This window comes from Piliocolobus tephrosceles, chromosome 18, assembly GCF_002776525.5.
Source record: "Piliocolobus tephrosceles isolate RC106 chromosome 18, ASM277652v3, whole genome shotgun sequence".
Classification (NCBI taxonomy): Eukaryota; Metazoa; Chordata; class Mammalia; order Primates; family Cercopithecidae; genus Piliocolobus; species Piliocolobus tephrosceles.
In genome coordinates, this window is record NC_045451.1 from 33083137 (window position 1) to 33098736 (window position 15600).

Sequence of the window (15600 nt, forward strand, 5' to 3'; positions counted from 1 at the left end):
TGCAGTGCAGGCATCATCTCCCAAAGTGATTTCCTCTTTCTCCCTTCAGGTGCAGTTAGGCAGTCCTCACCTGTGTTCCCCTAACATTCCATGTTCACTTCCAGTCTATTTAGGCATGCCCTTTCTCACCTGACTGCACCCTCTGGGGAGGCAGGACAGAGACTGTGTTGCTTTTGCTTTCACATTGCCTGGCACATAGTAGGCCCTGGGTAAATATTTGACTCACTGTCTGTCTCAGTGGCTGAGCAAGATGAAATGCAGACCTCTTAGCATGGTCCATGCGGCCTTTTTATTTGACCCCTCTTACTGGCTTCATTTCTTGCCACTTCTTAGCCCTGTGAGTTTTCTCTATTCTCGCCTTTTAAGCTATGGGTATTTCCTTGAAATCTCCCAGTGCCTTTCTAAACACTTTCCCCCTTCTGAATTACTCTTCCTCCCACTTTGCTTTTCCAAATAGCAAGTCCCCTAACCTTCAAGGCCACAGTCAAGATAGATTTCCTCTGTGGAATGCACCTAATCTTCCCCCTGTTCTCCCACAGCGCTCTCTTCAGACCCATGGCATTCTCTGATTTCAGTATTGTAGATTTTTTTTTTTTTTTTTTTTTCTCATCCCAGTAGACTTGAGTTCCTTGGGGGCAGGGATCCATGCCTCTTTCATTATTTTGTAAGACTGATGTTCCATTAGCTTCTCACTCTGAATAGAATAAAAATCCAGGGCTTTTGATGTGCCATAAAGCAGCCCTTCACAGTCTGGCTTCAAACTGTCTTCGTTCTGGTGTCATCTCCTGCCACCATCTGTGCACCCTACACTACAGCCATTTCCACCAGCTTGTGATTTTCTCAGCGTGTTCCCGTTTGGACTGACCACACTTATTCTGTTTACATGCTGCTTTCTTTTGTGAAATGCTGTCGTTGGCAGGGGCTCTGTTTTTTTCAGGATAGCATGTTCTTTTATCAGATTTTTAAAATGTTATATAATACTTCCTGCATACACAAAAAATAGAGCAATATACCACTCTCTTGTGTATGTATCCAGTGTTACCAAAAGAACATTTCGTATCTACTGTATATGTGTCCATATATAGAGAGAGAGTGAGTACTCATGTGAAAGCTGGACCCCCTTTTTCCTCCTTCCTCAGAGAACAGTGGCTATCCTAAATGTAGAGTTTATCATTTCCATATATATTTGATGTTATTAATATATTTTACCTGTAAATGATTTGTAATATTGTTTTCTATTTTTGAAACAAAATCACCTTGTTCACATTTTCTAAGGATTCTTGCCTATTTTTTACTCAACATTGTTTTTGAGATTTATTCATATTCATACATGCAGCATTAGGTAATTCTAAAGTGCTATATAGTATTTCCTTGTATAAATATCCCACAGTTTATTTACCCATTCTATTCTTGATTAGTGTTTTGACTGTTTTCATTTTCTTGGTTTGTAATGAACATTCTTATGCAAAAAAAAAAAAACTAGTCTTTTTCAAATTTTAAAAAAGTATTCTAGCAAATAGATCCCAGCTAAGTAAATATTAAGCTAACTTAAAGATCATTTTTATTTTTAAGACTGGTTTTTAAAATCAAATTTATCCATTTACATACAAACATTTATCTTTATTACTTACTCTAGTTAGCATTAAGCTAGGGGGTAAGTACTTTGAATGCAAAGCTTTAAGCAAAAGTTACTCTTTTCACTCAGCAGTTTGCAAGTCATGTCTCATATACATTTTGCCTTAAAAATGTTAAATAAAAGCCAAAATTAGAATGTTTAAATAAAACTTTGAAAGCACTTACTCTAAGATTTTAGTAAAATGCCTGTTAAATTGTATGATAGTAACAAAGTAAATGTGAATTCTCTGTTTCTCTTTGATGGAGAACTGAATGTGACCTCAAATGATCTATTCTTAGGCCGGGCGCGGTGGCTCAAGCCTGTAATCCCAGCACTTTGGGAGGCCGAGATGGGCGGATCACGAGGTCAGGAGATCGAGACCATCCTGGCTAACACGGTGAAACCCCGTCTCTACTAAAAATACAAAAACTAGCCGGGCGAGGTGGCGGGCGCCTGTAGTCCCAGCTACTCCGGAGGCTGAGGCAGGAGAATGGCATAAACCCGGGAGGCAGAGCTTGCAGTGAGCTGAGATCCGGCCACTGCACTCCAGCCCGGGCGACAGAGCGAGACTCCGCCTCAAAAAAAAAAATGATCTATTCTTACAGAGAATTTCTTAAAGATAGCTAGAAGCAGTATCCACAGCTTCCTGAGGTATACCATTTCAACATTTTATGTCCTTAATAGTAAAATTTTCCATTATACTCAACCAAAATATCTCATGTTTGAATTGAAGCTCACTTCCTTGTTTGGTGTCCTACTAGCAAGCAAAACAGAGTGTTCATACTCTCTTTTAAAATCAATAAATAAACAAAGTAGCCTTTCTTCTCCAAAAGAAACAGTTTCAAGTGTTTTTTGCTCTGGTCCCTAGGACTGTTTAATAATTTTCTTAAATTGATGATGAAAGTTACTATCGATCACCTCTGCTGTTCTCTGATAGTGCACTAATAGGGGACACACACACACACACATACACACACACGGAATGTGAGAATGAACATCCCAGGTTTGCTGAACTCATGAAGCACCTCTCAAATTCTTATTTTTGCTTCAACTCAGCAAAGTATGCTGCTGTGCTTCACTTGTTCCAGTTCTTCTTCCTAACACCAAGAAGCTCACTTCTTTCAGGCGTATTTATTGCTTTTCTTTTTTTGTTTGGGTAGCCAGTTTATGTTTTTGAGTCTTGCCACACCCTGTGCAAGAATTGACTACCCAAAGTTCTTTTAGTCTCAAAAAACTTCTAAAATTCCATTTATTCCAGAAAATACACTGCAACCAATTAGAAGCATATTGCTGATTTCCTTCTGTATGCATTTCCATGTAAACCTGTCTTATAAACAATCCCAACTTTTTTACTTTTTTTTTTTTGCATCTCCTGCAAAATAACTTACGAAAATATGGACCCCATAATGCAGTTCAGTATTATGTTCAGTTATTCTTACTCAGCAGTTTTGCTTCAGGCAATTTATCCCAAAGATAGTCTCACTCGGGCATGCTTAAAGTTATTTACAAGGGTGTTCATTTCAATGCTGTTTATAATATAAACATTTGGAAACAATTGCAGTGAGTGATTAATAATGGACTAAATAAATTATGGTATATCTATATCCTTTGATGTCAAGTAACAGTAAACACTCATGTGTTTGTTGAATGAAGGAAGGAATGTATTATTAGATGGACAAAGTGCAAGGTACAGCATAGTATATATTTCATGGAATAAAAAAGATGGATATATATGTATACAGTATGCATTTGTTTACATGGATTAGTGCGTATAACGTTTCTGGAATCATACACAATAAACAGTTAATATTAGTTATCAGTGGGTCATGGGAATAATCGTGAGTTGAAAGTATGGCATTTACTGTTAACCTTAAAAAGGAAAGATAAAGCAAAACTAAACCTCAAATGGAGAAGACCCAGAAAAATAAAATGATTGGAAAAAAAGTATGTGCCCTTACGTACTGAATCCTGTTTTCTACTTCTTGTATAGCACCTCCATTCCGATTTTCTTGCTGTCTCCTACTTTTGCCTCTGTGCTTTGCCTTCTATTTGGAAGTGCCTTTTATTCTCTCTTGCACAGATAACTCTTTCTTCTTTCTCAAGACATTGTATAGGGCCTAAGCTGAGCTTCATGAAACTTGACTGGAGTATTGCATTTCAGGAGTGTTTCATTTCAAAGAAATCATTCAGTTATATCCTCAGCATGTAACCAGTATCATATCATTTCATACTTATTTATTCAGTAATTATTTCATGTAATTATTTTTCTTCCCACCTTATTTAAGTATAAACTTAAATAATATTCACTGCCTCTCTTATGTTTGTTTTGTACAACATCTAACATTACCAATAAATGTTTAAGGAACTTTTTTCCTTGATGATATTAGTTGAAACTTAATCTAGAAAAACTACTTAATGGCCCAGTCTTCAATGGATATCCTTTTTAAACCATCTGAAATAATTACAGATTTTCCTAAATCGATATTTAAATAATATTTTATTTGTAAGGGGATTACTAAATACTATAGTGAAGTTTTGGCATGAAAAAAATACTGCGGGCCATACTTCAAATTTTTATGGAAAGTACATGGAATCAGAATTGCCTTTTTTTTAAGCCACCATCTATCCCAAAGAAGAATTCTTTCTTTATTAGATACAATAAATTTAATATTGGGATCATATAATTACATATCTTTGAAGTTCTTTTATTAGGCATATAGGTATTTAGGATTGTTATGTTTTCATGGTAAACTGGCTTTCATCATTATAAAATCTCCCTCTTTATCTCTAGTAATAATAATATTGTTCTTAAGCCTACTTTGTCTGAAATTAATATGGCCACTGCCATTTCCTTATGATTAATGTTTTTATAGTATGTCTTTTTTGTATCCTTTTGTTAATTTACCTGTATCTTTAAATTTACAAGTGTGTCTCTTTTAAATTGCACATAGTTGGATCTTGCATTTTTATCCAGTCTGAAAATCTCTGACGTTTAACTGGGGTGTTTAGTGCTTTTATATTTAATGTAAATCAACTGTTTGAAGATTGTTTTGCTATATTAAAGAGCCTCTTAGAAGACAGTAATTTGCACTCTAGAGTAAAACAGCCTGACTACTAAAGCATGGCCTTTCTAAGAATTCAGCTGAATGTTCATGTTCAATGATTTTTATCTCCTGGCTGGTTGGAGCTCCAGTATCCCTCAGTCTGTTATGGTCCCTAAAATCTCTGTTTAGTTTACAGCTCCTGGATAGTTGTTTACTGCCACACCTTGTGGAGTCTTGCTCTGCACATTACAGCTTAACATTTATACAAACATTCAAGAAGACCCTTGAATTTCTGGACCTGCTTTCTGGAAATTCTCTCCTCTCTAGTATTCTGCCTTGCAAAATGCAGTTGCCACAGCAGCCTTAAATTCCTCTCTCTGTCTGAGCTCAGCACAACACTGCTGTGTACTCTTTGGGTCCCACCTTCCTGGACCGTAATCTACAATGTTCCTCGAGACAGAAGCTCACCATTATGGGGCTCATCTTTATATCCCTTTTGTTAGGGATTATAATCCTTTACTTCACATGTTGTATAACATCTGAAAAGAGTTGTGTCTTTTTTTTTTTTTTTTTTTTGTAGTTAGTGATAGCAGGGGAGTTAGTTCAGTATCAGTTAATCTATCATGGCCAGAAGCAGAAATCTTAAAAAACATTTTAAGTCATTAGTTTTGAGAAATAAAGCTATAATACAGAACCATAGACTCTGTATGACAGTAGAGATATAATCTTGTCCAACACACTTTTTCAGAAGATGAGAAGATACACAAGCTCAAGTGACTTGTAGTAGATTACACTATGAGTTAGTCATAGTCTACATCTCAGGTTTTCTCCACTATTCTTTTCCCTATAGTAATCTTATAAAAAATTCTCCTATGTTTGAAACATAATTTTAAACTGTCATTAAAAAAATTTTTAGAACTCTTATGATTTAAACATCCTCCTCACTCATTTTTTCTTACATAAATAGTATTGTTAATCTTGCTGTTAACATAGGCATGAAGAAAGAGTCATTTACAAGTATATTTTAGAATAATTGACATGCTGTGGAACTATATAATTCCACAGACGACATAGAAAACAGTTTTCTTTAATATAATTGGTTTTTTGTTTGTTTTTCCAGTTTATTTTCTTTGCTGTCTAAAAAACACAACAAAGTTCTGGAACAAGCCACACAGTCCTTGAGAGGTTCGCCGAGTTCTAATGATGTTCCTCTACCAGATTATGTAAGTAGTTACCTTATTTCATCAATAAAAACTTTTCCTTTAGGCCAGGCACAGTGGCTCATGCCTGTAATCCCAGCACTTTGGGAGGCCAAGGCAGATAGATCACTTGGTCAGGAGTTCAAGACCAGCCTGGCCAACGTGGGGAAACCCCATCTCTACTAAAAATGCAAAAGCTAGCCAGGTGTGATGGTGCACACCTGTAGTCCCAGCTACTTGGGAGGCTGAGGCAGGAGAATCACTTGAATCCGGGAGGCAGAGGTTGCAGTGAGCTGAGATCATGCCCCTGCACTCTAGCCTGGGTGACACAGTAAGACTCTGCATCTCAAAAAATAAATAAATAAATAAATTCTCTCATTGTAAAATTTATAACAACATTACCCCCTCTCTTCTCAGAATCTTACTATGCTGAAAATCTTTGATGCCTGAGAAACCTCTAATATGCAAATAAAAGAGTGATGTCTCAAATCAAGGGAACAAGTTGTAAATGATTGTTAACAAGTGATTGAAGAAAATCAACCCTAAACCAATAATTTGTACATAATTAAGAACCTTTTATATCTGAGTTGAGAAACTCATTCAAGCTAATAACACAAAAACAAAAGCAGGGATGATTTTATAGGAAGTATGCAAAGATTCCTCACTGAACTTAAGGGGAGCAAGTACACCTGGATTTCCCAGAGATCTGGAACCTAAAATTGAAAAGCCATTGGGTCCTGTTTCAGGGGTCATTTTGTTTCTGGTCTCTGCTTCCTTTTGCTTCTACTTTATTCTGCTGCTGCTTTCTACCATCTGGGTTTATCTGTTTGCTTACTTGAACCTAAAATAGCAACCCCAGCCCTTCCTCTTGTTCCTTCCAACCTATAAGCATGTCCTTGTGAGTGCAGTGCCTTTAGCTGTCTTAAAGTCCTCATTCTCAATTCCTGAGAAAGAGAATCTAATTGGCTCTGCTCTCATCAGTAGGTGACTCCAGTCTTATCAGACATGGTCAGAAGAGAGCAGCAGTAACATGTGGCCTTTGTTCCATCCACCTTAATGACGAAGAGCTTATTACCAACTGCTGCGGTTGAATGTCCCCTCCAAAACTCATGTTGAAACTTAATCCCCAGCATGGCAGTATTGAGAAGTGGGACCTTGAATAGGTGATTGGATCCCTTATAAATGAATGAATGAATTCATGGATCAATGGATTAGTGGGTTAATGGATTAATAGGTTAGCATAGGAAGGGAACTGGGGGCTTTATAAGAAAAGGAAGAGAGACTTGAGCTAGCATTTTAGCATACTTAAGCCCCTCACCATGTGATAGATACTCTGCTTCATCTTGGGATGCCACAGAGGGTCCCCACTAGCAAGAAGGTTCTCACCAGATGCATCTCCTTGACCATGGGCTTCCCAGCCACCGTAACTGTACAAATTCATTTTCTTTATAAATTACCTAGTTTCAGGTATTCTGTTCTAACCAACAGAAAATGCACTAAGACATCACCTGACCTTAGAGGATGCTGATGGAATAGAATAGAAACAGCACAGGGGTGAGCATAATATAATAATAGGAAAGAGAACGCGTTATAAATTTTCTTAAAGTAGTTTCACTACCTGTGACATTTCTTATATTTTGGAACATGGCTTAGATGAAGATGCTAAAAATTATCTTGCCATTAACCACGGGAGAAGTTCATCAAGTTCTAATAAGGACGGCCCTAAATCTCCAGATAACAACATAGTGGATTGGTATTTAGAAACTTTATTAGAAAACTCTTTAATTCTGAGTTTGCAGTGACGATGCATACCAGACAAATGTAGAGTTGCCTTGCTTGTCCTGTGTTTTGTTTCATTTCTTTGTCCTGATATGAGACTGTGGGAACAGCACCCAGTCCAGATATCAGTCAATGATAAACAAAGATAGCTGTGTGCAACCACAGCCTGACTGGTGCTAGTTTTTTCTTGTGTGTGTGAGTGTGTGTGTGTGTGTGTGTGTGTGTGTATGTGATGTCACAATCTGTCATCCCCTTAAGGTATTAAGTTTATAATTCCAAAATGTGTCTTTTAAGATTTTCCTGTTAAGTTGAATGTTCTAATTTTTTAATTAGCATAACAGCTCGCTTAATTCTACACTTGCCATACCTGTGATGAGAAAAATATATCTAGTAACTGTTTAGAAGCTCCATCCAGGGCCAGGATGGCAATTGGGAATTGTGTTTACCAAAAACTTGAATTTGGGTCATCTGCAAATGTTTTGTTATTTGTAAGCAATTATTATTTGATTTATGTAGTATTCCTGTGCCACTTACTCCACAAAAATGTGTTGAACATGTATAATTCTGAAGTTCTGAAGTTAGTAGGATTCTTCTGTAATCGGAAATCTATAAAATTAATATTTGAGGAAATAGGTCATATTTACTGGTATTTGCCAATCATGGGGGTAATAATGCCATGATAGGACAATTTGAATTTGTAACAGTCCTGTATTAGTAGAATTCTGCTACTGAAGTTTACAGATTTTAGAGTCACTGATTGAATATTTTCTAATTGTATAAAATTTTCACTAAGTAAAAATGAATTCTTAAAGCATCTGCTTCCTAGAAATAGTGGGAAAACTCCATTTGGAATATGTCATTGACAATCCTTTTTTTTTTTTTCTTAACATTTATGTATATGAGACTTTGTAAATCACAACATTTTTCAAATGGGTTTATGAGCTTGAATTTTGCTGCCTTTTTTCAGTGTTAACTGAAGAAAATAGTTAGCACTGATTGAGTAGGAGAGATGACTGTGAATCACTCCTGATAGAGACCTGAATGGTGATTAAACAAACAGCAGTAACCTTAAAAATAAGCACTGTTTTCTGTTCTTTCATGGTACCTCAATGTCTTATTGGTCATTGCCATTGCTCAAAACACTGTTGTATAAGTGATTTAAACATTTGAAACCATTTTCTCTTTTACATTAGTCATTAACTGGGCAAATGAACATGTTCCTTCCTTTTCTTTCGCAGAATTTTTACTTAAGTACCTTTGCCAGTAACCACATAAAATTCTGTGTCCTGGACTAATGCTTTAAACCACTTGTTGGTAAAAGATGAAAAAGGAAAATGAGAAAGTCTTAATGCAGCAGTGGATTCCTAGATGTGTACTTTCTTTTTTTTTGAGACAGAGTCTCGCGATGTGTACTTTCTACACCAAGACTGAGTGGACTATATTAGCAAAGAATTTGAATAAGTACCTAAAAATAAGGACATGTTTTTCTTCTCACTGTAGTACATAGAGTACTTTCAGTCTACCTAGAGAGTTCTAAGTTTATTAAGAAAATGTTTATCCTCATTATACTATATAATTCACAAGTCAGTTGAGTAACAACATAGAAAGCAAATTGCAAGTTCCAAAAACATTAGTATTAGTACTTTAGTGCAACTATGTTGATCTGAACATCTCTGGGGAAACCTAAAACCTTCAACTGAGTTCCAGATAATGAGGAAACTGCCCTGGCTCTTTAAGGGGAAATAAAACAAAAATTGTATTCAAACCTGTGGGGAGAGAGAAAATCTCTACAGGGGCAATAAGGGCCTTTAAGAAAGCAAGTCAAGTTCCATTGACTTGGCTTTGCTTCGGTGTTTGTATTATCAGGATTACATAAAATTTAATTCAGTGACTAAAGGGGACAGGAGAGAACTGTTAAAGGAGAATCTTTCAACAGATTTTTTTTTAATAAAAATGAACTGAACTTTCAGAGAAGTTTGGTCATATATAACCAAATATGGAACCTGAATATAGAAAATGAAACAAAGATAGCAAATGAGTTATGATTGCCTTTTAAACTATAACCATAGGAATATTTAAACTATAACCAACGATGAATATTGTTACTGTACCATATAAGCTTTGTTTCCCTAGTTCCTAACAATTTAACTTTTATTCTAGTTACAACCATAAGGAACCAAATTATATTGCCCTGTGGTCATCAAATAACTTTGAATATTTCTGTAGGACTGACTCTACCATCTAACTTCAATATTGTAGAGATGGGTTCTCACTATATTGGCCAGTCTGGTTTTGAACTCCTGGCCTTAAGTGATTGTCCTGCCTTGTCCTCCCAAGGTGCTAGGATTACAGGCATGAGCCACTGTGCCCTACAGATAGTTTGCTTCTAAATTATAACTTTCTAAAGAGCAAAAGCCATCCATTTGAAATTTATTTTCATCAAGTCATGATCGCTCATTCTATATGGAATTCTAAGATACTGTTAACTCTGGAATATATCATTGGCTGACCTTTTGACTTCATAGCTTTTATTAATATCTTTTAGACCTTGTTTACAAACTTTTAAATCTGCTTTCAGACATTTGGTTTCTTCAGAAATGTATTGTAGGATATTCTGATCTGATTTTCATATGACAAAATTTAAATTCAGAGATTTTTCTATTTTCCACTCCATCCTTTTTAGGTTGTTCTATTATTAAGATTCTGTGTTGGTGTTTACTCTTTAACTTAGATCTCAAATTCATTTGATTCAATAGTTGATGGATAACTAATATTGAAGACTATCTTCAGTCAATTGTTTTGTACAATGCTTGTGGCCTTTACTGAGCTGGTGTTAAAATGCCCCTCTGTACACACACATGCACATAAATAATACAAAGATGTACATACATAGTATTTGTATATAGTGGTATTAGAGTATTCTTTTTTAAATTTTTATGGGTACATAGTAGATTATATATTTATGGGATACATGAGATATTTTGATACCCACGTACAATCAGTAATAATATCAGGATGAATGGGGTATCCATTTATCCTTTCTTTGTGTTACAAACAGTTCAGTTATGCTCTTTTAGTTATTTCAAAATGTGCAATATATTACTGTTAGCTGTAATCTAGCTATTATCAAATACTAGATCTTATTCATTCTATCCAACTATATTTTTTTACTCATTAATCATCCCCTCCCTGCCCCAACTACCCTTCCCAGCCTCTGGTAACCATCCTTCTTGTTAAGTGAAACAAGCCAGGCACAGACAGACAAACATCACACATTCTTACTTATTTGTGAGAGCTAAAAATTAATACAACTGAACTCATGAAGACAGAGAGTAGAATTAGTTCTTGATGGAAATGTCCCTTAAAGATTTTTATGGAAGATTTAAAGGCTGGCATAGGTAATTTAACATTTATATAACATGGGAACAGTTATCCTAGGTATGCTGCCATATCCAAGAAGTTTGAAATGCTGAAATTTGTTACTCTTAAAACAGCTCCTTTTACATGTTGTCACTTTTGACAATTGCTTTTGGGGGTCAACTTTTCATGCATGTATTCTAGTGATGATAACAGCAATCAGAATATTATTAAAACTTCTGTTTTACATTACTTTACCATGGTGTAAGAGGTAAAAATGAAGAAGGCATAGTACCTACTTACAGGATAGTTAAAACAAATACACAACTAAAATACAATTCAACGTATAACCAATTTTATAAAAGCTACATAACCAAACTTGCAGGATGTCAGAAGAGTGAGAGAGAACAACTTTTAGGAAGAAGGGGAGGTACTGTGGCAGTCTTCATTGAAAGGAGTTGAAGTTTGAGCTGGTTAATATTTTTCGAAGGAGGGATTCAGGCAGGAAAACATTACAAGTGTTACGCTTCTTCAGCAAGGGCATGAAAGTGAAAAATGATCATGCATCATTGTCACTGAGTTGTTTGTATCCAGGACAGTGTCTGGTATATAATAGTTCAATAATTATTCATCACCCCTCACTCATTCTATACACAAGAATTAACTCAAAATGGACCGTATACCTAAATGTTAGAGCTAACATTATACAACTTTTAGAAGAAAATACGATTAAACCTTCACGACTTTGGGTTAGGCAAAGACTTCTTAGATGACACCAAAAACTCAAGTGACAAAAGAAAAATAGATAAATTAGACTTCATCAAAATTTAAAACTTTGTGTTTCACAGGATGCAATTAAGAAAGCAAAAAGACAGTCCACAGAATGGGAGAGGATATTTGCCAATAATCCATCTGGTAAGGGACTAGTATCTATAATATGTAAGGAGATCAATAATAAAAAGATAAATAGTGGAAATTTAAAATGGGCAAATATTATATTTTGTGAACTGGTTCTGTGGCTTGTGACCTGTGTGGCCTTAAGTATGTCATTTTGCGTCACTGGGCCTCAATTGCCTTGTCTGTACTATGATGGCCAGAACCAAGAAGACAGATAATAACGAGGACTGAACACCTGGGGTTCTTGTGAGGATGAAATGAATGAGTCAAGGTAGGATCCTTGGCACGAAGCAAGTGCTTGATAAGGTTAGCTATTGCTGCCCATGTGTGGGAGAGGCAGTCTGGGACCACAGGCGTTAGTTCAGAAGATGGAACTGTCTCTGAGCTCTTTAGTGCAGAAAGAGCTTCCTGCAGGAGGAGGAGTGGTGTGATATTAGATGAAGAGGTAGGGATCACAACAGCCAGCAATCACTAACTACAGGAGAGCAGCAACATCAGGAAGATTTTCTAATCTGTCTGGGAACATCTGGGTAGTTACTTCACATCACAGAGTGTACCTGAACCCCAAATATGGACTCCCTCATCCCAGGGTGCTTCCTGACCTTGGAACTGTCAGAGCTTGGTATGTCCAGGAGCCCCAGAAATAGGCCAAACCAGAATGACTACCAAGAACAGAGAAATGGAGGTCATGTTGACAGGCTTCCTGTCAACCAGCTACTTTTCCTGAATGCCAGGCATGTGCCGGGCACCCCACTAGACTTTAGGTGGGGCAGAGACTGGCTGGATGCTCTACAAAACCGATTTCCTCTCCCTGATTACACAGCAAAGGGACATTTTCCAGCTCCCTTGCGTCTAGGAGGGGGGCATATGACTAGCTCTAGTCAGTGGAATGTAGGTAGAAATGCTGGGGTTGTTTGTTTTTTTCTTGTATATTTGTTTGAGTTCTTTGTAGATTCTGGATATTAGCCCTTTGTCAGATGAGTAGATTGCAAAAATTTTCTCCCATTCTGTAGGTTGCCTGTTCACTCTGATGGTAGTTTCTTTTGCTGTGCAGAAGCTCTTTAGTTTAATTAGATCCCATTTGTCGATTCTGGCTTTTGCTGCCGTCGCTTTTGGTGTTTTAGACATGAAGTCCTTGCCCATGCCTATGTCCTGAATGGTACTACCTAGGTTTTCTTCTAGTGTTTTTATGGTATTAGGTCTAACATTTAAGTCTCTAATCCATCTTGAATTAATCTTCGTATAAGGAGTAAGGAAAGGATCCAGTTTCAGCTTTCTACTTGTGGCTAGCCAATTTTCCCAGCACCATTTATTAAATAGGGAATCCTTTCCCCATTTCTTGTTTCTCTCAGGTTTGTCCAAGATCAGATGTCTGTAGATGTGTGGTATTATTTCTGAGGACTCTGTTCTGTTCCATTGGTCTATAACTCTGTTTTGGTACCAGTACCATACTGTTTTGGTTACTGTAGCCTTGTAGTATAGTTTGAAGTCAGGTAGCATGACGCCTCCAGCTTTGTCCTTTTGACTTAGGATTGTCTTGGCAATGCGGGCTCTTTTTTGGTTCCATATGAACTTTAAAGCAGTTTTTTCCAATTCTGTGAAGAAACTCATTGGTAGCTTGATGGGGATGGCATTGAATCTATAAATAACCTTGGGCAGTATGGCCATTTTCACAATATTGATTCTTCCTATCCATGAGCATGGTATGTTCTTCCATTTGTTTGTGTCCTCTTTGATTTCACTGAGCAGTGGTTTGTAGTTCTCCTTGAAGAGGTCGTTTACATCCCTTGTAAGTTGGATTCCTAGGTATTTTATTCTCTTTGAAGCAATTGTGAAAATGGAAGTTCATTCATGATTTGGCTCTCTGTTTGTCTGTTACTAGTGTATAAGAATGCTTGTGATTTTTGCACATTAATTTTGTATCCTGAGACTTTGCTGAAGTTGCTTATCAGCTTAAGGAGATTTTGGGCTGAGACAATGGGGTTTTCTAAATATACAATCATGTCATCTGCAAACAGGGACAATTTGACTTCTTCTTTTCCTAACTGAATACCCTTTATTTCTTTGTCTTGCCTGATTGCCCTAGCCAGAACTTCCAACACTATGTTGAATAGGAGTGGTGAGAGAGGGCATCCCTGTCTTGTGCCAGTTTTCAAAGGGAATTTTTCCAGTTTTTGCCCATTCAGTATGATATTGGCTGTGGGTTTGTCATAAATAGCTCTTATTATTTTGAGGTACGTTCCATCAATACCGAATTTATTGAGCGTTTTTAGCATGAAGGGCTGTTGAATTTTGTCAAAAGCCTTTTCTGCATCTATTGAGATAATCATGTGGTTCTTGTCTTTGGTTCTGTTTATATGCTGGATTACGTTTACTGATTTGCGAATGTTGAACCAGCCTTGCATCCCAGGGATGAAGCCCACTTGATCATGGTGGATAAGCTTTTTGATGTGCTGCTGAATCCGTTTTGCCAGTATTTTATTGAGGATTTTTGCATCGCTGTTCATCAGGGATATTGGTCTAAAATTCTCTTTTTTTGTTGTGTCTCTGCCAGGCTTTGGTATCAGGATGATGTTGGCCTCATAAAATGAGTTAGGGAGGATTCCCTCTTTTTCTATTGATTGGAATAGTTTCAGAAGGAATGGTACCAGCTCCTCCTTGTACCTCTGGTAGAATTCAGCTGTGAATCCATCTGGTCCTGGACTTTTTTTGGTTGGTAGGCTATTAATTATTGCCTCAATTTCAGAGCCTGCTATTGGTCTGTTTAGGGATTCAACTTCTTCCTGGTTTAGTCTTGGAAGAGTGTAAGTGTCCAGGAAATTATCCATTTCTTCTAGATTTTCTAGTTGATTTGCGTAGAGGTGTTTATAGTATTCTCTGATGGTAGTTTGTATTTCTGTGGGGTCGGTGGTGATATCCCCTTTATCATTTTTTATTGCATCTATTTGATTCCTCTCTCTTTTCTTCTTTATTAGTCTTGCTAGCGGTCTGTCAATTTTGTTGATCTTTTCAAAAAACCAACTCCTAGATTCATTGATTTTTTGGAGGGTTTTTTGTGTCTCTATCTCCTTCAGTTCTGCTCTGATCTTAGTTATTTCTTGCCTTCTGCTAGCTTTTGAATGTGTTTGCTCTTGCCTCTCTAGTTCTTTTAATTGTGATGTTAGAGTGTCAATTTTAGATCTTTCCTGCTTTCTCTTGTGGGCATTTAGTGCTATAAATTTCCCTCTACACACTGCTTTAAATGTGTCCCAGAGATTCTGGTATGTTGTATCTTTGTTCTCATTGGTTTCAAAGAACATCTTTATTTCTGCCTTCATTTCGTTATGTACCCAGTAGTCATTCAGGAGCAGGTTGTTCAGTTTCCATATAGTTGAGCAGTTTTGATTGAGTTTCTTAGTCCTGAGTTCTAGTTTGATTGCACTGTGGTCTGAGAGACGGTTTGTTATAATTTCTGTTCTTGTACATTTGCTGAGGAGTGCTTTACTTCCAATTATGTGGTCAATTTTGGAATAAGTGTGATGTGCTGCTGAGAAGAATGTATATTCTGTTGATTTGGGGTGGAGAGTTCTATAGATGTCTATTAGGTCCGCTTGGTGCAGAGATGAGTTCAATTCCTGGATATCCTTGTTAACTTTCTGTCTCGTTGATCTGTCTAATGTTGACAGTGGAGTGTTGAAGTCTCCCATTATTATTGTATGGGAGTCTAAGT

General features: G+C 36.8%; 1 protein-coding gene across 5 annotated transcripts in view; it reads left to right on the forward strand.

Annotated features, from left to right (window-relative positions):
• The window catches only part of DYM (dymeclin), a 416736-nt gene that overhangs the window by 286224 nt on the left and 114912 nt on the right, over positions 1–15600 (forward strand). For all 5 annotated transcript variants that reach the window (XM_031934503.1, XM_026455157.1, XM_026455155.1 and 2 more), the window contains one exon: positions 5780–5882. In XM_031934503.1, the coding sequence (XP_031790363.1) occupies positions 5780–5882 (103 nt within the window). The remainder of the gene's footprint in view (positions 1–5779; positions 5883–15600) is intronic.